Genomic DNA, 26,878 nt, shown 5'->3' with positions numbered 1-26,878 from the left:
ATTCACCAAAAAATCAATTCTCAATATATTTTCATGAATTCAGCGTCTAAAGAAAGCTTAGAAAATGATCCTTATCGCCTAATTTTATCACAAATTAATTCGTACTACAACATTATGTAAATAGACATCATAGCAGCATAGTTCAAAACTGAAAAATTAGTTAACTATAGAATTATGAATGCTAACAATATACCGTATACACCTCAGAATTTAGTTATCCTTATGCATTCTAAACATTCAACATTAAGTTCCATGTAGGTGCAAAACAATTAATACATATCACAAAGGTAAAATATAAAATATCACTTTATCAAGTTTAAACACTTTGAGCAATCAAAAGATCGTTCGTATGTACCTTGAGTATCTTATATATTGCAATGTGCCACTTTTTATTTAACACAAAATTAGTGAGCCTTAATTAGAAGTGCAATTTGATCCACGCAACTCATTCAATTAAGAAATAACAGTAATACAATATCCTTAAACATGATCTAAACTTCATATTGCATGACCTCACAAAACAGCCAATTTATTTTATGATGAACACAACCTTATGGATTAATCCAAATTTACATGATTCAATCCATCAAATACGAATTAATACTTTTAGACATGTGGATTAGTCCAACTATACATGGTTTAATCCAAATCACCTACGGATCAATCCTTTTACATGTGAAGTTGCATTGATGCTACAAAACATTCACTTAAATGCATACAAAAGGCAACCAAGTCTCAAATATGTTCATACATAAACAAACAATATAGCCAAGCAAGAAAATTCCAAAATAGCTCACGTTTCCCTTTATGTGATCAACCAAAATTATCTTTCCTTGAGTCATGAAAACAACTTTTATGACTATTTAAGATCACTATTAATAAATTATTATCAGCAACTCAAGCAACGTGAGATTTATCAAAAACCGATAAATAGGACACGTATCATGTTACAATCCATATAACAAAACAAAACCGTATATGCGCCTAATGGAGTTAAGGTTCATTGTGACATTCCGAAAAGTTTTTAAAACACAAACATATCTGAATAAGCTGTCCCATAGTGCTTAAATATCTGTACATTATTGATTCACACCTGTGGGTTGAGAATCAAACATGTTTTTAGTGATCACCAAAAGAGTTCATATATGAATTCCTTTCATAGGTTAAATCCTCACATCTGTGGATAGAGAGAAATTCCTATTAATTCACAAATGTTGTCTTTTGCATCACTCCACCATGAATATGCATGGATAAACTGTCCCCAAATAATCTGTACATTATCAATTTACGCCTGTGGGCTGAAAATTGAACATGTTATAGTGATCACCAAAATATTTGATATATGAATTTCTTTCACAGGATGATTTCTCACATCTGTGGATTGAAAGCAATCACTGTTTAATTCATATATCCCATATTTTGCACCACACCACAATGAATCACCATAACCACGATTAACCAACATCTGTGGACAGAAGGCAATCAAGATTACGATGGTCCATTGTGCAAGATTTCTCGATCATCTTTCTTGAATCCGAGATTCTTTAATCAACCAAACCGCTGTAGCTTGCTTGGTTGATCCAAGATTTCTTGGATTCTTGATCGTGAAGCTTTCAAGCATGGATGATAAAAGCCTTATATCTGAAACATATGCTTAACAGATCTATATTAATAGAAGAGTGAAAATAGACACATACTAGTAAACTTTGAACTCAGATTATTGAAAAAAAAAATTATGTGTCGTTTCAAAAATTAAGACTTTGTTAACATGCTTGGTTAAATTGCTTTTAGGTTCTAAAACATGCAATTATTCTATCTCTCTCTAGCCAGATTGCAAGCCAGGCACAAGTGCTCTTGATTATGATTCCATGTTTTCCGACATCAGCCTTAGTGAAAACATGTCAACTTGAATGAGATCTAATGCATTTAGCTTAGTGCTGGAATAAAATTACTTATATTAATTCATAAGAAAATAAGCATGCATCCAAAGTGCCAATTCTTTTAATAAGATCTGATATGCCATATATGAAAATATGCATGCCAACTATATCCATGATTGATTGACTCTCCCAAAGCAAGGTGCAAGCAGCCTTTATGCTAATTTGTCCCATTATGTTTCGTTTCCTAATTTCTAGGGATATTTGGCCAAAAGTTTAGGATCTAATAATCTTTAGAGCTGAACGAAAATAAACAATATAGGCGACTTTACCTTTTCAAGGGTCTGAAAGCAGTGTTAAGCTTCATGCTCTGTTGCCTATTATTCAGAACTTGAATTTCTGGATCAAACTCAACACCTCCCATGAAAACTGATAACTGAATCAATGGTTTCTGCTCAACGTCCGCCGAACGCGACTTCCTCTTCCTAGGCCTGCGGCTTTTGGATATCGGGTCTGAGAGCAAGCATCTTGATGCCGTCGTTTGAATTACCATTATCGATAGATGTCTAGTGATTTTGGGAGAGGTTTGAGAATCAGAAGCTGGGGTTTCAGAGGGAGGTGGTGGAGACGGGTCCTTATAATCTAAGACTAGAGGGAAGGTTGTACACCATTAGCTTTTTGAATTAATCAAAAATATCCAACGGCTTTGGTAGAAAAGATGGGAGATAACTTTTGGTTCTAAGACATGCAGCCTAGGCTCTGATACCACATGTAAACTTTATTGACTGCACATAAGTAGAACACATATCTTTTGTATGTCGTAGAGACTGTTGAAATATCAAGAATATACACAAGAGCTCTTCTCCTCAATCCGATCCCTTCATACACTCATTCTAGATGGGGTGAATTCTTTTGTGTGGGTTGGCTTGATCGGTTGAGCAGGGGCACTTGTATTTATATGCATCTTCCTAAGAGTCTTGCCCATCAAGAAACTCTTAAGAAGTCCTTATTGCATTAGGTTTATAACTTCTAATCCACAATTAAGATAGGAATCCTTCTAGCTCTTATATTAGCCTTAGAACACTAACTTTAATAGAGCTGCAGGTTTAGTTGTATTTGAACTCCTAATTGATATCAAGTCTTAGAATCCTTTGATGATTATAAGACCACACTTTAATGGGTTAGACATCTCTACACGTCTAACATGCCCTACATAATGCAAATCCCATTTGTTGGTTCCTCTGGACCTTCTTCTATGGCGACAGTGGCGACTTATTGTTTGTAGAATATGATTCTAGGGTTTATGTATTTTTTTAGTTTGTTTGTTGTTTTGGGCTTGTATTTTGTACTTGGACTTGTGCTTTTATTTTTTTAATTATTTTTTTAGCCCTTATTTTTCTTTTTATGACTTTGTATTAGGCTTTTTGTAATCTCTGTTTGATAATGACATGTTCATTCTTTCGATAAAAAAAAATACATGACTATGTTACGATCCGGAAATATTTCCCTTCTTTTTACATATTAGAACATTTTACTAACATGAGGACAAAACTTAGGAGGCCTCCTGTAACCTCTACCTAATATTAGTTAGTAATAGTAAAAATTTAGAAGAGAAAGGCAACTATCATGATGTTGGTTACAATTTGTTATCAATAATAGAAAAGCCACGTACTATACAGTCAAGGGAACCAAATCCTCTAAGAGAACCCCACCAAATTAATGAGTTTGTTTATGGCAGCTTTACCATTCTTGTACTAGGCTATCAATGACCATATAATGGGATAAACTTGGCATGCCAAAAAGGATTTCTCATAGTTGAAAGTATAATTTTCCATAAAATTCGGTTGAATAGGTGAAAGCGGTTTTTAGGATTATAAAAAAAAACGTTTTCTAGTGAAGTACCTAGATGCTTTCCAAAGAATATTAATACAAGCGATATTGAAGAAGGGGATAATTGAACTTAGGACCTAGTAAAACTTTTTTTCTGACAAAATAGTTGATGAGCAAAGCGCTTCATATAGAAGAACTCTCAAACATTGCCCTAATGCCATAATTGAGCTTGTTTATGACCTCTAGTTTAGAACTAGTTAAAGCTCTTGGAATTTTATTTTGTTTTTGTTTTGGTGAACAAGACGTTCGAGTTGTTATTACTGTTAGTTAATAGAGCAGGGAAAACAGAAAGCTGTATAGGGAAAAAGAAGAACAACAAAAAAAGTCAGTGGTAGAATGCTTCATCTGGAGAATTTCCAAATCAAAATCCTTTTTTTTTTAAAGCACATTGCTTATTGCTTTTCCTATAGTTAACCCATAATTTAATTTTGAAAAACATGCATAATTTTAACAGAGTTTTTAAGCTCACAGACTGACAGAGAAAACCAATCAATTTTGGTGTTCTGGATTTGTGTGGATGAGGCCGAATGATCACACAAGAAGCCTATTGTTTTCAATGGGCCACTTTGGGTACAAAATAACGTTTTCTGGTCCACTAGATGAAGAAAAAATCATTTTGGGAATATAATGTAGAAAACGAAAGAAAATGAAAGGTGTCAAATTTGGGAATTGATGTTAACTTTGGAAAATGCTAAAGTGTAGTTTGAAAATGAAAAGAAAAATAATAATAATAAAGAAGAGTAATGCTATTTGGACACACAATATTGACACACTTAGTTGACACTCGCTGATGTGTCAATGTATTATTCGCTGAACAGAAAACGAGGAGAAAAGAAGAGCAAATGATACATTGACACATCAGTGGGTGTCACTAAGTGTGTCAACGTTGTGTGTCCAAATAGCATTACTCAATAAAGAAAGACATGCACATTTTCCACTAAGAGAATCCCCGACAATAGTAGTTAATAAAATTTTGGGCTAATAACAAAAGACACCCTGCTGGTTTATGGTCATTCTCAAATTGGGCCCCAAGGTATCAATTTTATCAATTTACACCCTTATGTTTTCAATTTGGTCCAATTTCATCATTCCATTAATTTGACCAGACAGTCAATCGTTAAATGCTGATGTGGCACCTGTGGGACCCACCCCACATGCGGATTGACCATTCCGCGCATGCCAGTTGAAAGGTACTTTTGGTTTTCGACAATTCAAAAAAAAATAAAATATCGAGGCCAAATTAGGCACACGTTGCAAAGCAAGAGATCGAAGACAAAGCCCCAAAGACGTCATTCGTCCTCAACCTCTGTTTAACCTAAATCCAAAATCTCCATAACTCAGAGCTCAGATCTACGATTTCGAAGAAGTGAGAAGAAATGAGTTGGGATTTTAGGGCTCCAGGCGCTCTGCATCCCTCGTACGGTAAGTTGGTTTAAATTTTTGCGATTTGGGATATCTGTGGTGAATGGGTTAGAGGTCGTATAGGGATATTGTGGTTTGAATGTTGTGTTTTATATGCTTCCAAGAATAGTGGGAGAAGTATGAAAGATTTTGTCGAAAATAGGTGGTCCTTTTGCAGATTTCGAATATAGGTGGTCCTTCAAGCTAAGCATGTGCTGGCAATGTCTGCCTTTAATAAGGTCAAAGTGTTTGCCTTTAATAAGGCAAAAGTGTTAGGTGGAAGGGTGTGAAAAGGGTTGTTTAATAAAAACTTAGCCTTTTCTACAATGGGTTTAGGGTGAAAATAATTGAAAACTGTGTTTTGGTTTTTGTGTAATGTTTGAATATTGTGTTTTGTGTTGTGTTTTAATTGAAAATAACCCATGTTTGGGACATGTAATATGTAGGTGATCCTGAATTGTTTTCTATTCGAACGTACCATGGTGGTCAAATCTGTGGTAACTGTTATGCTTCTGGCAGTGTAGCTTGGTTTGATTATTGTGACAAGGATAGAATGTCAATGATTGAGATAGACAATATGGTAAGGGAGTTAGGCTATGATGGGGTGATTAGTTACTGGTATAGTTGTAAGATCCCACATCAACCAACGGAGAGGGGGTGATGTGCCTTATATGTACATGCCCGCCTCCATCTAGCACGAGGCCTTTTGGGAGCTCACTGGCTTCAGAGTCATAGGAACTCCAAAGTTAAGCGAGTTGGGGGCTATAGCAATCCCAGGATGGGTGACCCCAGAGCAATCTAAGGATGGGTAACCCACTGGGAAGTTGTTCGTGAGCTCCCAGAAACAAAACCGTGAGGGCAAAGAGGGGGGCCCAAAGCAGACAATATCGTACTAGGGGAGTCGGGTCGTGATAATAGTATCCCTACCTATAGTAATGGTGGCCTAACAAAGCTTAATGATGATCAAGATGTCATAGACATGCTTGTATTTGTACCAGAGACTAGGCTAATAGACATCTTCCTACATCATGGGGTTGATAGTAATGAGGGTTGGTTTTATAGTCAATCAGGATCAAATCTGTTTGTTGATTTAGAAGCTGAAATTGTGCCTAACAGAGGAGTTGTGATTGAGGAGCTTGATGACAATTATGTGGCTATTGTTCCTGTTGGTGGGAAATGCAGACAATGGAAACAACAGGGAAAAAAAAAAAACAAGTGTTGTGATAGAAGAGCTCAATGAAGAACCAAATGGGGAACAAAGTGGTAGGGGTACGCAAAATGCAAGGGAATCTTCTGCAAGACATATTGTTTCTGAAAAAGGCAAAGAAAAAGCAGTAGAGAGGGAATCTTCTGCAGTGCAAACAGACAAAGAAAAAGCTGTTGAGAGGGACTCTTCTGCCCCTGTAGACAAAGGGAAAAGTAAAATCAGTTCTATTTTTGGGAAAAGGAGGGTAAGAGATTTTGGAAAAAGGAGGTGAAAAAATGTAAAGATGACACGTGATAAAGAAGACCAAAGGTCCAATACAGTAACTGAGGGACTAGTTGAGAATGAGGTTGTTGAAGCAACTGTAGAAAAGAGCAAGTTATCAAGATGTCATCCAATGAAGACAAGAAAAGCAAGGAAAAGGACCACAGTCTGTGATGAAGAGGAGTCAGCAGACAGTATTGACTCTGATTTTGTAGACCCTAACTTCAGTTGTGATGATAATGATGATGATGATGATGTCGATTTTGATGAATGGGTTGACAAACAAACTGAGTAGGTTGGAGATGGGGCAAAAGGAAAACAGCCAGAGTCAACAAATGCTGGGGTTGAATCTTGGGATTGGGGTGCAGATGTTGAACTGGATTCAGAGGAGTATGATTCTGATAATGTGCAACCTATATATGACTCTGATGATGAGACTCCAATGACGGATAGATGGCCAGAGTTCAATCTGGCAACTGACATGGGAGATCCACAGTTTGAGGTTGGGTTGAAATTCAATGATTGTAAAGTTTTTAGATCGGCTGTCAGAGAACATTTTATAAAGATGAATAGGGATGTTGTATTTGTGCGAAGTGAGGCTTTCAAGCTAAAGGCAATTTGTGCAGATCCAGATTGTCCGTGGGAGATATATGCTTCCAAAATGCAACATGAGAAGACCCTGCAGGTTAAGAAATATGAGGGTGAACACAGTTGTGGTATTGTTTGGGAGAACCCCAGTGTCAAGTCTAGTTGGCTCAGTGCCAAATATATGGAAACATTGAAGACCAATCCAAGTTGGCCAGTTAGCTCATTCATGGAGACTGTGGAGAAGGATTATAACACTAGAGTTTCTAGGCAATAAGTTTATAGGGCAAAAGAGAGGGCATTGAGGCAGATTAAGGGAATATACATAGAACAATACTCCAGAATTTGGGATTATTGTGAAGAGTTAAGGAAGACCAATCCAGGAACAACAACCAAAGTTCAATGTGATTTCAATGAACAATTGGGTCATCCAGTGTTTCAAAGGTTATATGTGTGTCTAGGGGCATGTAAAGCAGGGTTTATTGCTGGATGCAAACCCATTATTGGATTGGATGGCTGCTTCTTGAAGGGTGCATATGGAGGGCAATTTTTAGCAGTAGTTGGTATAGATGCTAATAATGAAACATGGGTGATTGCGTATGAAGTGGTTGAGTCTGAGTGCAAGGACTCATGGGTTTGGTTTCTAGAATTGCTGGTAAAGGATGTAGGGATTGTTAACTAGTTTGGATACACTTTCATATCAGTTAGCAAAAAGGATTATTACCAGCTTTTGAGCAAGTAGTTCCTAACAGTGACCACAGGTTCTGTGCAAGACATTTGTTCACCAACTTCAGATTACAATTCAAAGAGAAAGCTTTGTCTGACAAATTCTGGGGCGTTGCAAAAGCAACAACTATTCCACACTTTGCAAGACAGATGGAAGAGCTGAAAAACCTTGATAAGGATGCTTATGATTGGCTGACAAAACCAGGAAAACCTCCCAGACATTAGTCTCGATCACACTTCAGCACTCATGTGAAGTGTGATATGCTTTTAAACAATATGTGTGAGTCCTTCAACTCATTCATATTGGCATGCAGAGATAAGCCAATATTGACCATGCTTGAGATAGTTAGGTGTAAGTTGATGAGGAGGATACAAGGCAAAAGGGACAAAATGAAGAATTGGACAAAGACAATTTGCCCCAAGATTTTTAAGAAGGTAGAGATAAATAAGGCAAAAGTAGGTGGTTGTGTCACTATGTGGTCAGGTGGAGGAAAATTTCAAGTTGGCAGTGGTGGGATTTCATAGTATATTGTGGACTTGGATTTGAGGACATGTTCTTGCAGAGAATGGGATTTGACTGGTTGGCCTTGTGTTCATGGAGTGGCAGCTATAAATTACAATGGGGGCCTGAACGTAATGGATTTTGTGGATGCATGTTATCACACTGAGACATATTTCAAGGCATATGAAAACCTCATACTACCTATGAATGGGATGGAGTTGTGGGATAGAACTAATATGCCACCATGTGTGCCTCCTTCATACTCCAAACAACCTGGAAGGCCAAGAAAGGCTAGAAGGAAGGAAGTAGGTGAGTCAAGCAAGAAGGCCACTGTTGTTACAAAAGTTCAAGATTCACTGAGGTGTGGCCAATGTGGAAGAAAGGGCCACAACAAAAGGACTTGTCATAGGAATCTCCCCCCCAAAACAAAAATAAAAAAGAGGAAGACTGAGGTAAACATTAAGGCTGAACATTTGTTAATTTTATAAATTTTTATGTGTTTGGAATATGATGCAACTAACAGTTTATTATTTTTTGCCTCATCCTAGCAAACTACTCAAACAAGTGAAGCTGGTCCCAATGCAACAACAAGGCGAGCTAAGCCTGCAAGATTTGTGCATAAAGGAAAATGGAAGAGAAAGGCCACCACTGCAGCTGGAAGTTCAAATGTACCACCAACTGATTCAACTGCTCCATCCTCAACATCTGTCCCTCTTGCAAGTGGATATGCCCCTCCTGCATCAACTGAAGCTTCAACTGCCAATTCTTATTTATTGAGGAAACGACCTATGGTTGTGGTAGCATCAGACTTGAGCAAGGAATGATGATGGTCTTGCACACTTGTCTTTCTTTTAATGGTGGGAAATCACAGACTTCTATTAGCTGGTTTGGTTAGGTTAGGTTATTTTGTTATCAGAAGACAGTTTTACCTTTATTAGCTGGTTGGGTTAAGTTATAATGTTATTTTGGAAGATAAGTTGCCTTATTTTGGGAAGATTGTCCATGGGAGATATTTTGTAAGATAGGTTCTGTTTTTTTGGAAGGTTGTAAATGTTATTCTGTGGCCTATTTTGTTGTTATGCTGCAAGTGGAAATGAATTTGTTCATATTTTGTAGAAACGTGTTGTTGGAAAGAACAGGTCCATTTTGTACATATTATTGCATTACCAAAATGTCACATTGTATGCAGATTAAATAGTCATCATGCTCATTCCCATTACATAGCCAAAATGTTCATTCCCATTACATAACCAAAAGCACAGTGCTTTCCATACCAAATGCACAGTGCTTTCCAGACCAAAGGCACAGTGCAGACCCTAACCAAAAGCACACTACATTACACCACAAGCACAATACTTCCCATACCAAAAGCACAGTGCATCCCTAAAACACCCCATTTCATGCCAATTTCTAAGTCTTCAGCTTCAATCCATCTGATCCACCATTCCCTCCAACAAACAACATTGCAATAAGCATCCACGACACCACCAATGCTGCCCAAAGAACCTTCTCTCTGCGTCTTGCCTTTGCTAGTGAATTCTCCAACTTATCCCCCGATTTTAGCAACCCCGGAATCACAACTTTAGACCTTTCACACATTTCCATATCATACCAAACCCACAAATCACAACCTCCTCTACCCTGCACAAAACCCACTCTGTAAATTCATATTTGCACATGCTACAATTCAAATTATAATATTTTGCATCAAATCCAGCTTTTTACCTTTGCACACACAGCGAATCGCCTCCCAGGATTCGAAATTGTCCACGACGTTAGGATTCTCGCATTCTTACCACAACAACACACCATCGCCTTATGCTCCATTTCTCCTTCGTTTCTAGGTTAAGGAGCCAGTACACTTCAATAAACCTTTTGGGCGGCTCACTTCTTCGAAATCGTAGATATGAGCTCTGAGCTATGGAGATTTTGGATTTAGGTTAAACATAGGTTGAGGACGAACGACATCTTTGGGGCTTTGTCTTCGATCTCTTGCTTTGCAACGCGTGCCCAATTTGGGAGCGATTTTCTTTCTTTTTTTTCTTTTTTTTTGAATTGTCGAAACCCAAAAGTACCGTTCAATTGGCATGCGCGGAATGGTCAATCCGCAGGTGGGGTGGGTCCCACGAGTGCCACATCAGCATTTAACGATTGACCGTCTGGTCAAATTAATGGAAGGATGAAATTGGACCAAATTGAAAATATAAGGGTGTAAATTGATAAAATTGATACCCTGTGGCCCAATTTGAGAATGACCATAAACCAGTAGGGTGTCTTTTGTCATTAGCCCTAAAATTTTTGAAATTGATATTTGTTAACTCATGTGGAATTTGAAAAACCTTATTTGCTATTTTTAATATTTTTATGCCCCATCAATCTCTTCAATTCAATTAATATAATATTTGACTTAAAACAATAATAATAATAATAATTTTTTTTTTGAAAATATAACATTCTTGAAAATAAATAATATTTAAAAATTAATATTTAATTAAAAACTAAATCCCCTTCCAAGAATTTCCTACGACAATGGTGCTCAGTAAGATAATGAGGCATTTCATTGGTATCCAATAAACTGAAAAGGTCTCATATATATAGGTAAACTGAAAAGGTCTCATATATATATATATATAAGAAAGTTAAGGTTAAGTTTGAATGAATTCCAACTTTGAACTATGAATTATAAAAATAAAAAAAGTTAGTTGATTTGTAGAGCTTTTTAAAATTTGAACTTTGAATTATGATAATTATTTAGATGAACAAAAAACATAAAGATTTTGTTTGGCCTTTTATGGTGTTTGATCGGTTCATAATTGTATATCATTTTGTACCCTTCTAGCTTATGATTTGGTTATGTTTTTGAGTTAAACTTGTGCTTTTAATCTTTTTTGTGTTTATCTTTCAGTTCATTGAGCTTTAGGTAATAATGATGGCTTTAGAGAGCATAATTCATGCAATCCATGCATGTTAGGGCCTAATTTGGATGAATGGATGAAGAGCTTAAAGACAAACTCAATTTTGGCTACAGTCCCCTGCCAGCTCAGTTTCGTAGGTCATATTGCAAGCTTTGTTTCAGCAACCTACATAGCTCGGATGAGGCCACATTCTTCATGAAAGTTGTTCCAATGGGTGTGTAATATAACATATCCAAAATTCAGCCCCATTGGATAAATATGGAGTCTGTTACCTAGCAAACACAGAGCCATGCTCAGGATGGATTTTATCAGCGCGCAAAATGAGTTAGCAATTTGTTTTGGCCTTAACTTCCTCCTCCGACCTTGGATTGGCCCAAATGATATATGGCTGGAAAGAAGACATTCTGAACTTCAAGTTTGAGTGCTTAAAGTCTTAATTTGCTTAAGGGAAGCCCAATTCGTAAGCCCTTGAAGTTGCTGGTCATGCTGACCTCAGGATGAGCTATTATTTCTGGTTGGAAGCTTGGTCATGGTGACATGAAGATGAGCTAGGGCTGCTGGTGGGATTTATTAGTGAAGTGCATCAACCATTTCAGATTTTATAATGGAAGTGTTGTATGCATTAGTGAAGTGCATCAACCATTTCAGATTTTATAAAACAAGTGTTGTATGCATTAGCCATACTTAATTCAGATTTTCAGCTTCCTTAGGCCTATATATAGTGAGGTTTCCCAAGCTTGTAAACACACCCCAAGGGGGGGAGCTCTCAAACACTTCTCTAGAGCTCCCTTCCCTTCTCTCCCTCAAATTCTCTTAGTTTCATTTTCTAGTTTTCAATTGTAGTAATGAAATATTTGTGCTGAAATTCTCCTTAAGTTTTTCCAAGTTCTACTTAATTTTCATTGTTATGTAAATTCTTTTCTTTAGTTTCAAGTTTGATTAGTTTTCAAGTTTCAATTATGATTTTTGTTCTTATTCATTATGCTTATAAGTTAATATGCTAGTTTGAATGATTGATCACCATTTAGGCTTGCATGTTAGCTATCTTGGTTTGAATTAAGAGTATACACCATGCTTTAATTCGAATTAAACTATGAATAGGAAGAGTATGTATGGACATTCGACAACAGGGATTAGATACATGCTTGGTTGTTTAAATTGTTCTTCTATGCTTAATAGGTTCCTAATGCTTAATTTTAGGTTAGACAACAAATGATCAAATTAGGGAATTAGGAACACAAGGTTATGACCACACACCATGGCTTAATCATACATTAGCTAGAATCAATCCATTAATCTAATTGAACTTGGGAACTTATCTACTTGAGTTAGTTATTTTCTGTCTTCCTTGTTTTATTTATTTCCTTTCTTTTTCATTTCTGTTTTGTGTAGGGAAAATGAATTGGATCATTCAATCACCAATCCTCGTGGGATCGACCTCGCACTTACATATGCTATACTACCAAACGGCTCGTGCACTTGCGAGTATCACAAGTTGAGGATGCAGCTGAATCCATTTTGGTGCAGCTGTATCGACACAACAGTGTTCTAAGCAATTACTGTAACATGTCAGGAAGATCATGTCATATTGGATAAATTTCTAATTATAGTGATTATCCAACATGATTATCCAAGGTTATATTGGACTAGCCCATACACATGTGCCAATTGGTTTTTTTTTTTTTTTTTTTCTATTTTATTTTTAGAATTAAGAAAAAATAACATGGGTAGTTATGTTCCATAAAAGTATGACCTATTATCTGATATATTTTTTTTTTAATATGAAACAATGTAAATTTACCATATTATGCTCATTTAATTAATAATTTCAATTCTTAATGTTTGAATTAACCAAGAGCAGTTTCTGGTATTTTGAATGTTTCACCATTCTCTACTTTTTGCTTTATATATATAGATAGATAAACTAGCAAGCAAAAGTGATTCTTTTTTTTTTTTTTATGCGGGCAAAGTGATTCTGCAGGTAACTAAAATAATATTTATCCAATATGATAAATAAATAAATAAAAAGAATGATATTAAATTTTAAAACCAGTTGTACATCAAACCCAACAACCAAAATAAATGTTTCTAACATTTTTCTTGTGTAGCTTTCTATTTTTGAGCATCTTACATCTTTTCTAAGTACACTTATGCTGCCCAAGGGTCCTTGTCTCTCCTTGACCCCTTATGCTACACTTATGCCTAAGCACAAAGACGACCTAAGAAACTTTATTGATCAAGAACAAAGACTCTTCTAGATAATCAAAATAGGCCAAACCCTAATGATCTTTTGGCATATATTTGTGGAGAAATTATTGTAAGATGATTGTGTTATAAACACTATTGTTATTTAATGTTATATATGTTAAAATATGAGTAGATGACGAGTTTAATATAATATTAAAAAGATGTATATGAGTTATAACATAATAGATCGATAACAATATGTGATTATGTTAAAAGTACGTATCTCTCTCTTATGTGAGATTCTATTTTGTTGTTCTTGTTTGTTCATAACTATTTGATTTTCCAGATTTTGGCCCATATATCCTTCCTTATTACATCTGCATATCCTCTCCCACTTCACTTCATTCATCACACCTCTCTCACCTCCTTCTCCTCTCCTCCCCTCACCCACACATCAGTTCCTTCCTCTCCCCCTCCCATGAGATCTGAAACCCTAAAATCCTCCTCTTTCCCTGTGATTTTCTTGATCGTCTAATGACTCGTTGCAGATGCTTATCCCCTACAACTCCTCATATTTGAGCTTTTGCTATGGAGATGTGGGCTTTGTAACTTATGGGTCAATTTTGACCCCTGCTTTAATCGCTTGAGTAAGATGACTATTGGTGGGTTGCTCCCCCAAACCCATGCTCTACTGAATGCAAATCTCATTTGTTGGTTCCTTTAGACCTTCTTCTTCTGATGGCGGCAGTGGCGACTTATTGTTTGTAGGATATGATTCTAGGATTTATGTATTTGTTGGGTTGTTTGTTGTTTTGGGCTTGTATTTTGTACTTGGAGTTGGGTTTTTATTTTATTTTATTTTATCTTTTTGTTGAGCCTTTGTTTTTCTTTTTCTTACTTTATATTGGACTTCTTGTAATCTATGTTTTGTACGTAATGACATGTTCATTAATTCAACCAAAAAATATATGTGACTATGTTACAATCCGGAAATATTTCCCTTCTTTTTACATATCAGAAAATTTTACTAACATAAGGACAAAGCTTAGGAGGGAGATGCTACTCCTCTTGTAACCTCTGCCTATTATTAGTTAGCAATAGTAAAAATTTAGAAGAAAAAGGCAACTATCATGATGTTAGTTACAATTTGTTATCAATAATAGAAAAGCCAAGTACTATACAGTCAAGGGAACCAAATCCTCTAAGAGAACCCCACCAAATTAATGAGTTTGTTTATGGTAGCTTGACCGTTCTTGTACTAGTCTATCAATGACCATATATATAATGGGATAAACTTGGCATGCCAAAAGGGAAAGTATGATTTTCCATAAAGTTCGGTTGAATAGGTGTAACCGGTCTTTAGGATTAGAAAAAACGTTTTTAGTGTTTTCTAGATGCTTTGAAGAGAACATTAATACAAGCGATATTGAAAGGAGAGGATAGTCGAACTTAGGACGTCCTCAATGGCGGATCCAGGAATTTTTATAGGGGTAGGCTAATTTTTTTTTATTTTGTATAGAGGAGATATATTATAAGCCTTTTTTCTCTTGAAACAAAAATGTAAATAAAATTTTATAAATCAAACAAAGCCACATTACGAGCAAATATAACACAAAGAAGTACAAAATATAAATAAATACCAAACAATCTCAAAAAAAGATTCTTGTACAAAACCATCCTCCTCAACAAATCTTAAAACAATGGCCATTTGCTCTCTATTAGATGCATCTTTTGCTTCATCAACAATAATACAATAAGTTGATTCCCCAAAAATACTAGACACCAAATATCATATATGCTAATTAATACTTCAAGTTGCAAAAGTAAAACATATATCAACAATCTCCAAAAGTTTTCACTCAAACCCTAAATCATAAAAACTTAACAACATCAATTAAAATTGGAAATTGAATATATTTATAAGTAAATAAAAAATAGGAAAACTTACCAAAATTGAAGAACCCACTCAAGATAGGTTGGTACAATTTTTTAGAGGAGGAGAGCTATTTCCTCTAGACTCTCAAGGTTCAAATATGGCGTTTTGGGTGGCTAGAATAAATTTTTTGATGTTTGCTCTATGTGGGTGTAGCCCAATATCAGTATGATTAGAATAGCTCAAGTTGGTAGAGCCTTAGCGTGACATATGCTTTTAATCAAATTTATATAGGTTTGGATTGGATTGACGTTTATTATTTCCTATATGCTTCAGGAGTGGGCTTATTTTAAATAGAGGACTGAGCTATTATTTACAGATTGGGCTATTATTAATTTATTAAAAAAAAGAAAAACAATGCATGTGTGGGCTATATTTATTTGGTGCAATGGGCTAATATTTATTTGAGTAGTAATAAACCTATAATAATAAGACCATGTTTAATATTTTATAAATGTTCCCCTAGGCACTCCAGCCTAGGCTTAGGTCCGCCTTTGGACGTCCTAGAAAAACTTTTTTTCTGACAAAATAGTTGATGAGCAAAACGCTTCATATAAATTGAAAAAACTCCTCAGACATCGCCCTAATGCCATAATTGAGCTTGTTTATGACCTCTAGTTTAGAACTGATTAAAGCTATTGGAAAACAGAAAGTTGTGTAGGGAAAAAGAACAACAACAAAAAAAAGTCAGTTGTAGAATGCTTCATCCGGGGAATTTCCAAATCAAAATCATTTTGGAATATAATGTAGAAAATGAAAGGTATCAATTTGGGAATTTATGTTAACTTCGAGAAATGCTAAAGTGTAGTTTGAATATGAAAAAGGAAGAAAGACATGCAAATTCTGGGATTTTAGGCAAAAGAAGACCTAATAAGTAACACTGAAATCATGATTTATACACTGTACTCTTTTTTTTTGTACAAATTTATATACTGTACTTTGAACACCCATCCCATATCACTTCAATTGGGTTTGGAATTTTCTAGTTGGATGAAGAACAAGGACATAGATAATTATACTTGTCCACATGTGTGATTATTGGTACTTTTTCCCCAAGTACATCTGCAATTTTGGTCCGGTGTGAGAGAACCAAAAACAAAAGTTTCTGCACAAATAGGAACTGGGATTTTACCTTTTTTACATTGGTAAATAGGATGAAATAAATAAATGACTGGGAGGGAGGGCAGAGAGAGAGAGAGAGAGAGAGACAGGCATTAAATTTGAAGGGTACCCTTTATTTTATAGAACAGGGACAAAAAGTAGGGTCCCAATGCCACTAATTTATAGGGAACAAAAGGGACAGTTTACACGCCCACACAACTAGCACACTGATTCAAAATTCAGATCTGAACCACCTGACTTCACAACATCATGTGTGTAGAGTCTGGAAAGTGACTTCAAATTTCTTTTTCGTTTTTATTATTATGGTTTGGTTCTGCTCAGGCCACAAGATGAGAAAAAGGGTAAAAATTGGTTCACGAGTCACTCACTAAGATGACTAGAGTTTTTACCAGAAGTTGATGCCTAGCTACCCACACCACCATAAAATTCAACATTTACAACCCTCACTACCGCCTCAGAAGTATCGAACTTATGACATCAAATGTAGAGTTAAATCCTCTTAATCACTTGAATTACAATAAATTTGTGGTAAAAGAGTGAGTCGGACGCAAATTCGACATATTTTACAGTTATCTATTTAGGCCGCTGATGCGTAATAAGACTAGAGGTGTCAAACGGGCCGTGCCGGGCCGGCCCGTCCCATTTAAACTCGTGCTTTTAATATTTTCGTGCCGTGCCGGGCCGGCCCAGTTAACTTAGCGGGCCGTGCCGTGCCAGCCCATTTAGTAAAATCATAAATCCCAGCCCGGCCCAAAGCCCATGTCCAAATTGAAACGGGCCGGGCCGGGCTCGTGCCGTGCCCGTGCTCGTGCTTGTGCCGTGCCCGTGCTCGTGCTCGTGCCGTGCCCGTGCTCGTGCCATACTCGGGCCCAAGAACCAACCCATTTAATTTGAATTTTTTTTTCCCTTGAATTTTTTTCCACTACATAATTCATATTATAAACATAAAAAATATAATTAGAAGCAAGGAATGATGAACTATTTAAAAACATTAATCAATCAAACACCTAAATAATTAAAAATAAAAATAAAAACAAGATCAAACCCTACAATCAATGTTTCTCACAAATTTTGAGCAACCAAACATAGAAACTATATGTTAAAGCTCTTACCTTGCAAATCCAACTCTGTAGAATTAGAGAATTGGTTCGTGCTGATGGTTCGCAAGCTATTTAGATGCCTCCAACACAGGTTTTGGTTTATGATGCTATATGGATCTTCCAACACTGATTTGGGGTTTATATAGTTAGGGATATTTCCTAAAGATTTATGATATGAGAATATGCAGAAATCAAGAGGAAGAGTATTTGCAGATGGTTTGTTTACTGAAAATTCACGCATGGCCTCACGCATGGCCTCACGCCTCTCCAAGTTCCAACCCTCAACTGACTCCAGAGTCCAACAAAGTTGGTTCTGTTTGTTAAGTTATTATTAATGCTGGAGTGTTTCAAGTTTCAACTTTCAACGAGTCCAACTTCCAAGTTTGTTTTTATTATTTTATATTTTATTTTCATTACTCAATTTTTTATTTGTTATCCCAACTTTTTTTTTTGTCTTAAAAAAATGCAATAGAGGATTGAAGCGGGCTCGGGCTCGGGCCGTGCTTGAAGCGGGCTCGGGCTCGTGCCGTGCTTGAAGCGGGCTCGGGCCAAGTCCATTTAATTTCGGGCCACGGGCCGGCCCGATCCATTGGACCTTTTTTTAAATCCCAGCCCGGTCCAAGCTTTCGTACCGTGCCGAGCACGGCCCACTAATATTCGTGCTCGTGCCGTGCCGTGCCTCATTTAAACGGGCTGGGCTCGTGCCGTGCTGGGCCGGCCCGTCCCGTTTGACACCTCTAAATAAGACTCACATTCATCTACGATGAAAAATTGTTCACATATACGTAGGCAACTGACTTTAGTAAAATTGAAGAAAATATTCAAGGGGAAGTGTGATACGAGACATTTCTTTATTATTGTGGTGAGTGTGAATTTGACCCTAAAAAATGTAGTCAAATTGTGTCAAAAGGTGAAGCAACAAATCAGAAGAAAAATGTTATTTTGAAACATGATATAGCAAAGAAAGCCATCTGCATATCCAAGAGAAAGCCAGATACGTATTGGCCCCACCAGGATCCTCATGTTTTTTCATTTGAATTATCCAACCAACTCTAGACTACTCTAGATGAAAGCCACTAAAGATATGGCAAAACCTAGGACCTTTCCTTGATCCTGCATTTTAGGGTTACTATCATATTTACCTACCATGATATGAAGAAATATCAAAACTTCACATTCAAACCCATTACATAGAAGCAATCAAATCGTTACATAGTTTTCCGGATAAAAGCTGTTATTAACACTCCAAAATAGTCATCATCGCGCATAAACAAAATAATTATTTTGAAATGTCAATAACAACTCACCGTAAACAAATTCCGGAAAGCTCTGGATTTAGGCTGTGTCCAAACTAATGGTCAAACATCAAATTTAATTTGATATTGAGACTATAGACACTAGTTCCTCAAATGCATCACCTTGCCACATAACCACCAGAAAAGTCAGCAAAAAATTAAAGGCAGAGTTTCATGCACATAGCCATTCATTTTTTCCCTTCTTTTTGCAGAGACAAATTAGAAACATAATCTAGAAAATATGTTGAATAAATACTGCAGAAAGAGGCCGGCAAAGAATTTGATTCCATTAATCTTTGAAACCTTCAACACTCTTTACTTTTTTAAATGCCCACAAGATCCACTTAAAACCCCCAAAGTCAAAACAACTCTTACAAAATATACAGAGAGATTTGCATGTCCACACGACCAATTCTCCATCACCCAGAAAATCAAAATAAACCCATTTCCACATCCCCAATATTTACATGATTAACCAGAAATTACAAATAGTTTTAAATAGTTTTAAAATTAAATTAAATCCCTGACCTTTGGCAAGACCAAAACCAAAGAACACACACAAACACACATGCACCACCCTGCAGCCAATCAAATCAAAGATATGGAAGAAAGGGAAATTCAATTCCCAGGTGAAAATTGAACCAAACAAAACAAATCTTCAGTTTTTTTTTTTTGGTTGTTGTTTAAAACTTGGGGGTATTTTGGTCATTTCCGGTGGTTGATAAATAATTAAATATTAAAATTATATACCAGGGAGAACCTTGGAGGGTTCTCTCTGGGATGGGCTTCTCCAAAAACCAGTGCTGTAAAACCGGTCCCACATCTCCTTCTCGAGCTGCAGCACATCCTCATCAACCGACTCGCCGTCCGCGACCTTATGCGTCATGTCGTTGATCTCCAACCCGCAATCGAAACCCACTTGGTGGAACTGGAGCTCCGACCCGTCGAAGCCGCACGTGCACTTGCAATGCCTGGGCTGCAAAAGCCCCTTCTTGGCGTGCCTCTTGCGCCGCTTCTTCTTCAGGACGCGCCGGCAGATCCCCGCCGGCACCTTGTAGATCACCAGGACGAGGAGGTTGACGAGCCCACACGGGCAGCAGCAGCACACGGCGGCACACTCGGCGGCGGTGCCGCCGGCGACTTCCGCCAATCGAGCAGTGCTGTGGGAGACTTGGGTCCGGAGCAGCGGCTGCCGGCGGTTGGAGGAGGCCTGCCGGAGAAAGAGTTGCCGGGATGAGGTTATGGATTGTGACATGGTTGAAAAGTTTGAGGAAAAAATGGGAGGTGGGTTGTGTTAGCCTCGATGCAAAATCGGGAAAACGGAGAAAATGGTTCTGATCTGGGTCTTAGAGATTGGGCGATTTTCTGGGATTTCAGAGCTTTTTTATTACTGGGAATCTAAAGAACTTTGCAGAAAATCAGAATCTCTAAGATGAAATGAAAAAGAGGGAAAAAGGATTGATCTTTGGTGTTTGGTTTTGCCAACAAAATGAAAATTAAAAAGAAATTAAGAGGGTCTCGGATCCTGAACAAGGAAGAAGATGAATCTGAAAGGGAATTCAAATTCCTTGCTCTAGGATCACCTGGGACCCTTTTACCATACAGAAGGTCAGAGAGTGGAAAATAATATTAAAAAAAGTGGAGTCTCCATCAAAGAGAAATGATGAAGACGAAGGAGGAAGGAGGGTGGGGTGTGTGTTTGGGAAAATGGGTTGGCCTTGGGAGGAGAGTGACAGGGCAAAAGGCAGCTTATCAATGGAGTTGGCAGAGGTTGGATATAGGAAGGAGGCCGAAAATGAATGGAGTGAGGGAGTTGGGGGAAACGAGTATTGCGGTGGTGGAAGTTTCTTCGGTGTTTTGGTATTTTTATTTTGATTGCCTTTTCTTGGAGTGGCTCTTGCTTTATTTGATTTTGTGGGAAATGGTGTCTTTGCTTTTTTTGACCTCCTATAAAATTGCAACAAATTAAAAAAAGGTTGGATGAGAGGTTGGATGAGAGAGAGAGAGAGAGAGAGAGAGAGAGAGAGAGAGTTTTTAGAGAGATTAGATTAGAGTTGGGTATTTAATTTAATTTAATTAGTGGAATGATTAAGAAGACAAAACAAAGAGTGAGGCAACTCGGGGAGAGAAATATGAGTCAAATAGCAATCAAATAAAGAGATAAATTATAATATAGTTTTTGTCTTTTTTTGCAAAGAAACAATATGTTAGAGTAGGATGATAAATTTTTATCATTTCTCTTATCTTAACTTAATATAATGTTTTATTTTTTTGACAAGATTTATATGATATGATAAGCAATCGATTGAAACGTACTAGTGTTGTGATGGTCCCTGATTTTAATATTTTTAGAGAAATATAGTGATTTTTGTACGAAATTCGAAAGATGGCAACAACTTTTTGATAGTCGTCAATTGGTAGAGAACTTAGTTTTAATAGAGTATAGGTTTCATACGTACGTAAGTAGGGAGTCCAATCTTTTAAAGCCGACATCCTTTTATGTAATGAGTAATGCTACTCTTACTATATTTGTATATCACATTCTCATACCACTTTATATTGCAGATAAAGTGGACAGCCGCATTAATTAAAAAGTGTCAATAAATCATAAAAGAAAAGAAAATATTAAATTAATTTTAATTGATTTGGATGTCCACCTCATTTACCACATAAGGTGGTATGAGAATGTGGTATACAATTTACAAATATGGTAAAAAGTAGTATTACTCGTAATGAGTAATATTATTTTATGGGTCATGATAGGGAGATCAACTTTAGATACCAACTTGTGTACAATCTCTCTAATAGAAGTGGAGCCCACCAATACAACGGGTCTCACGATCTATTAGAGAGATGGTACACAAGTTGGTATCTAAAGTTGATCTTCCTAACATTTTCCTTATTTTATAGCATGAGTAGTATTACTCTTTAGTAGCCTACATTAAGGTAATTTTAATACCAAAGTAAAAGTTGTATCTATAAAATTACTTTTTATAGGTTCTATAGCACATGCATGGATCAAGTTATGTTAGTATATCGTGAATTTGATACTTTATAATTTTTTATAATACACGCATGCATGATGGCGCAATGAAAGCTACCAAAATAAAAAGGGATCTCAAGAGGTCACTCTTGTAAGCTCTGGAATCTACTAGAAACTGCGAAACCACTCAAATTTTAAGTGAAAATAGGAATGATGATTCACATAATTTGGTAATTCTCAAATTTTCATTTGATTCCGTGTTCCAAACACATCTCGTAATGAGGTTGCTTTGTTGGTATGATTTTGATTGATCTTCTAAAAACCCAATCCTCCAACAACGAAAGGGTCCTCCAAAACGCACCATGATCTGCCGTCACGACTCATTCATTCGAACACGTGGCATTTATTTAATTATTTATTTTATTTAATAATGAAATAAACAAAGCAAGCTGAGAAATTGCGGGGCTGTTTTCGGACGTGGAAATTCAACCGTTTATGATGGGAAATAGGACCCTCACGTTTTCGTCTATCTGTACTGATGTGACCTGCTTTGGTTTTCACTGTAGCCCAATTTTCCTTTTCTTTTAACTTTTTTTACAGCTTTGACCCAAAGTTTGGTCACACAACAACTCAAATCCCATTCACCATCCACTAAATAATTAGGAAATTTAGGAGTGGAAATTAGGCATGTTGGTGTCCTATCAACCTTATTAAGAATTTAAGATCATCTGGATTAAGTCGGTCGATTAAGGCAATAAGTATGTCTCCTCGTATTACAAGTTCGAATTCCCTTTCTCGTAGGTTATATTAATTTAGAATAACTCAAGTAGTTAAAAGTATTTATCACTTGAGTTTGACCTATCGCGTAGGAACACATTGAGTTCAATGCACAAAAATGAGTCATATAACTTATTATGAATGTTCGGCACAACTCGTCGAGTATGCATAATAATCTTTGCTTCAAGAGGAAGAGATTTAAGTAAATTTTATTTGGTTGTGGTAGTAATTTCTAGTATAAGTAAATAAATTAGAGATGGTTTTTTCGTTTCAAATTCGATACTTTTGTCCCATAGTTTTTCTCATATGACTTTCAATAAAATGGTTTCTGACTAAAAAAAAGAAAGAAAGAAGAATTATGTGGCATTTGGAATATATACACGTATCTATATACATGACCAAAAATTAGGCAAAATATATAAAAGTTTAGAAGCAATCAATATACAAATAAAAATCCATATCCAAAACGAAGGCTAAGAAGGTTGAAAGCTTGCACGAGAAGTATGTCTCTTGGTTGACATGAACCAAATTTGTACTCAATTTGCAATTAATCATTCAATTGCGTCACATAACAACATCCAGAGTTTCATTATTATCCTTCCAACTTGATTAATTATTTATTTAATTGTGAAATACAATTCGGGAAATATCTAACCACATTTGTATACTATATTCTCATACCACCTTATGTGAAATTACCGGAGTATATATATGCACAAATCAGCACCTGGATTATTTTTTCAATTAGAAATATTAAATTCCAAGGATCAAACAATTTACTGCCACATGTCTGAATAAAAATTTTAATGGCCACGTGTCCACTTAAATAAAACAACTTGTAGCCGCCTCAACATCGTGTCACTCCCTGTAACTTGCTTACTAATTATATATTTTCAGTGCAGATGGTGAGTCATATGAGTTCCGTGAACTAAGTGTTCTTTAATTTGTTTTTAGAGAGAACGGGAAGATTGATTGAGTTGATGAGGCATGATATTAGATCATTCTAGAGTTTTGACTTATAATCAACTAATAAATAATCCCTTGGTTTTTTTTTTTTTGGAAAAATTGAAGAAACACACAAAAATAACCCAGATAACCAAAGTCTCATTAGGCTGACATCGACCCACCAAAAGGGGTGATTCATATTCGTCGTTATGCTAATGGAGTGGCTCATCGTGTTGCACACTTAATTTTACACATCGAAACTTTTTTATCCTGGTATGAGGAATCTCTAGATTCTATTTTCTAATATACTTTTTGAGGATTGTAATAGTTAAGCTGTTTTGAGCATTGGCTTTGAAAGGGATAAAGAGTTCTCTATCATCAACTGGGGTTCCCTTTAATCGCTACTAGGCTACCTCGTTAGTCTAATGACCACTTCCTTATATATAGAAATGATCGCCTAATCCTCTTCGTTTTTTTTATTTTAGTCGCTTTGTACCATGTTCTTTATTTTTGCTAACATTATAGAAATTAGAGAGAAGAACAAATGAATGCTTGAGAGAAAACCAGAGGAGTAAACTCAGAATTGTTATTAAGAGAAATCTCATAGATTAAAGATTATATGAAGCTGCTCATACTTTTTATACAGTAGAGTTTTGCTTAATCTCTAAGTAAGCTATGTAACTAACTCACATGAATATTACAGCTGTTACAGCTGTGGGCTACATGTGACAGACCCATGTGACTTACCTAATAACAAATAGCTAACTAATTCTTATTTTGGTAAACATCCCCCCTCAATCTCAGCTGGGATACCCAGTTTGAGATTGATATAATGTTTAACAAACACATGGCCATGTAAACTCTTGGTAAAGACGTCCGCAATTTGCTCTCCAGTACAGTTTTGCTTAATCTCTAAGTAAGCTCTGTAACTAACTCACATGAATATTACAGCTGTGGGCTACACGTGATAGACCTATGTGACTTAGCTAATAACAGATAGCTAACCAATTCTAGAAGCTAAGCTAACTAATCTTATTTTGGTAAACATCCCCCCTCGATCTCAACTGGGATACCCAGTCTGAGATTGATACAATGTTTAACAAACACATGGCCATGTAAACCCTTGGTAAAGACATCCGCAATTTGCTCTTCAGTAGGAATGTACTGCACCATGATATCCCTGCGTTGAATACGTTCTCTAATAAAATGAAAGTCAATATCTAAATGTTTTATCCGAGAATGTTGCATAGGATTTGAACTGAGAGCTAAGGCAGAAAGATTGTCACAGAACAACAAAGGAGGCTCAGGAAGATACTCATGTAAATCAGCCAAGACATGTTGAAACCAAGCAATATCGGTAGCTGTATTGGCAAGAACCCTATACTCGACTTCTGTAGAGCTTCGGGAAATCGACCATTGCTTCTTAGATTACCAAGACATTGGATTTGAACCAATGAAAACCACAAAGCCAATTGTAGATCTGCGTGTAGATGGATCTCCTGCCCAGTCTGCATCACTGTAAGCATGAAGTTGCATATCACCAGGAGAGAAGGTAATACCATAATCCATAGTACCTTGTATATACCTCAGGATGCGCTTAACCAATAAGAAATGAGTCTGAGAAGGATTTGTCATATACTGGCAAACGATATTCACAGAATGTGCTAAGTCTGGCCTTGTTGACTAAAAAAAATTGAACCTGTACTCAAATAAGAGATCTGTAAGCCCAAGAAATATGTTAACTGCTTCATGTCTTTCATGTCAAATACAAAACTTAACTCCTCAATTGTAGTTTGAACAAGGCTTGTACTAGAACCCAGAAGGATAATATTGTCGACGTATAACAAAAGAATAACTATTTCGAAACCTTCTATCTTAACAAATAGGCTGGGATCAGATTGAGAAGCTTTGAAACCAATGGCATGTAGGTATCCTATGAATTTGGCATTCCATGCCCTAGGGGATTGCTTTAATCCATAAAGAGATTTGTGAACTTGCAAACATATTAAGGATGAGTGGAATCTTTGAAACCTTGAGGCTGCTTCATATAGACTTCTTCCTCAAGATCTCCATGTAAAAATGCGTTCTTTACATCCAATTGTTGTAACTGCCAACCATGCATAGCAGCTAAGCTAAGAATAAGTTGTACAGTTGTGTGTCTAACAGCAGGGTTAAAGGTTTTTGAATAATTGAATTCCTGAGTTTGACTAAAACCTTGTGCCACTAGTCGAGCTTTGTACCGAGACACACTCATATCCGAATTTCTTTTCACCTTGTAAATCCACTTGCTACTGACTATATTCACACCAGGTGGAGGAGGAACCAATGTCCAAGTACCCTGGATATTCAAAGCTGAGAGTTCCTCTTGCATAGCAGTGACCCACTCAGGAGAATACCGAGCAACTTTGTAACTAGATGGTTCATCCAGTTCAGGCAGAGCAAGTAAACTAGTGTGATAACATTCATAATCTGTAAAATCTTTTCTTTGAATGACACCATATTTTGATTTGGTTTGCATAGAATGGTGATTAATAGGAGAGATACCTGAAGCACTAAAGGAATCAAGACTAGGAAACAACACGTCCAATTGTTGATTAGTAAGAACTGGCAGAACATTGGGAATTGGCTCTTGATCCTGAACAGCAGATACAGAAGGTGATGTGCTTGGCCCTGAGGAAGAAGACACAGAGGCAATAGGAACATAATGAGGAGCTGGAGAATCAAACAAAGGAGGAGGATCATCTGCATGAGATAGTATAGGTAAAACCACAGAGATGGGTGCACTAGAGGTTGATGCAATTGAAGATGAAGATGAGCCTAAAACAGGGACGCCTTGCTCTCATCATGAACAACATCCCGAGACACAAGCAACTTGGCAGTAGACATGTTGAAACAAAGAATGCCTTTATATCCCATGAGATAGCCTAAGAAAACACATAATGTAGTTCGAGCTTGAAGCTTGTTCTGATTGGTGGATCTAAGACATGGATACACAGCAATACCAAAAATCCTTAAATGCTGAATATCAGGATGTTGATGAAATAACCGAAAATTAGGAGACTTGTGATCAAGAACTTTGCTAGGCATGCGATTGATCAGATATATAGAGTGAGACATAGCATGAAACCAAAAATGCTGAGGAAGATAAGCCTCTGACAATAAAGTAATTGTA

The 26,878-nt window shown here is 36.6% G+C and overlaps 2 protein-coding genes across 2 annotated transcripts; one reads left to right on the top strand and one right to left on the bottom strand.

Annotated features, from left to right (window-relative positions):
* Positions 1-6,817: 6,817 nt before the first annotated feature.
* LOC148293279 (uncharacterized) lies at positions 6,818-9,273 on the top strand. The gene is made up of 2 exons (XM_088256146.1): positions 6,818-8,901; positions 8,998-9,273. The coding sequence occupies exons 1-2, from the start codon at positions 8,584-8,586 to the stop codon at positions 9,271-9,273; spliced, it is 594 nt and encodes a 197-aa protein (XP_088112272.1). The 5' UTR covers positions 6,818-8,583.
* A 9,992-nt stretch (positions 9,274-19,265) lies between these two features.
* Positions 19,266-20,943, bottom strand: LOC110754989 (uncharacterized). Its single transcript, XM_021956128.2, has one exon. The coding sequence runs from the start codon at positions 20,254-20,256 to the stop codon at positions 19,744-19,746; it is 513 nt and encodes a 170-aa protein (XP_021811820.1). The 5' UTR covers positions 20,257-20,943; the 3' UTR covers positions 19,266-19,743.
* Between the last annotated feature and the right edge of the window lie 5,935 nt (positions 20,944-26,878).

This window comes from Prunus avium, chromosome 7, assembly GCF_965620075.1.
Source record: "Prunus avium chromosome 7, drPruAviu1.hap1.1, whole genome shotgun sequence".
Taxonomy (NCBI): domain Eukaryota; kingdom Viridiplantae; phylum Streptophyta; class Magnoliopsida; order Rosales; family Rosaceae; genus Prunus; species Prunus avium.
Note: the sequence above shows the minus strand (reverse complement) of the source record. Positions and strands in the feature narration are given on the sequence as shown.

What these genes read in the sequence shown, in the direction of transcription:
- LOC148293279 (XM_088256146.1), top strand. Translation starts at nt 8,584, where the DNA reads ATGGATTTTGTGGATGCATGTTATCACACTGAGACATATTTCAAGGCA. An exon ending in TAAAAAAGAGGAAGACTGAG is followed by an intron (nt 8,902 to 8,997) that starts GTAAACATTAAG and finishes GCCTCATCCTAG; the next exon opens with CAAACTACTCAAACAAGTGA.
- LOC110754989 (XM_021956128.2), bottom strand. Translation starts at nt 20,256, where the DNA reads ATGTCACAATCCATAACCTCATCCCGGCAACTCTTTCTCCGGCAGGCC.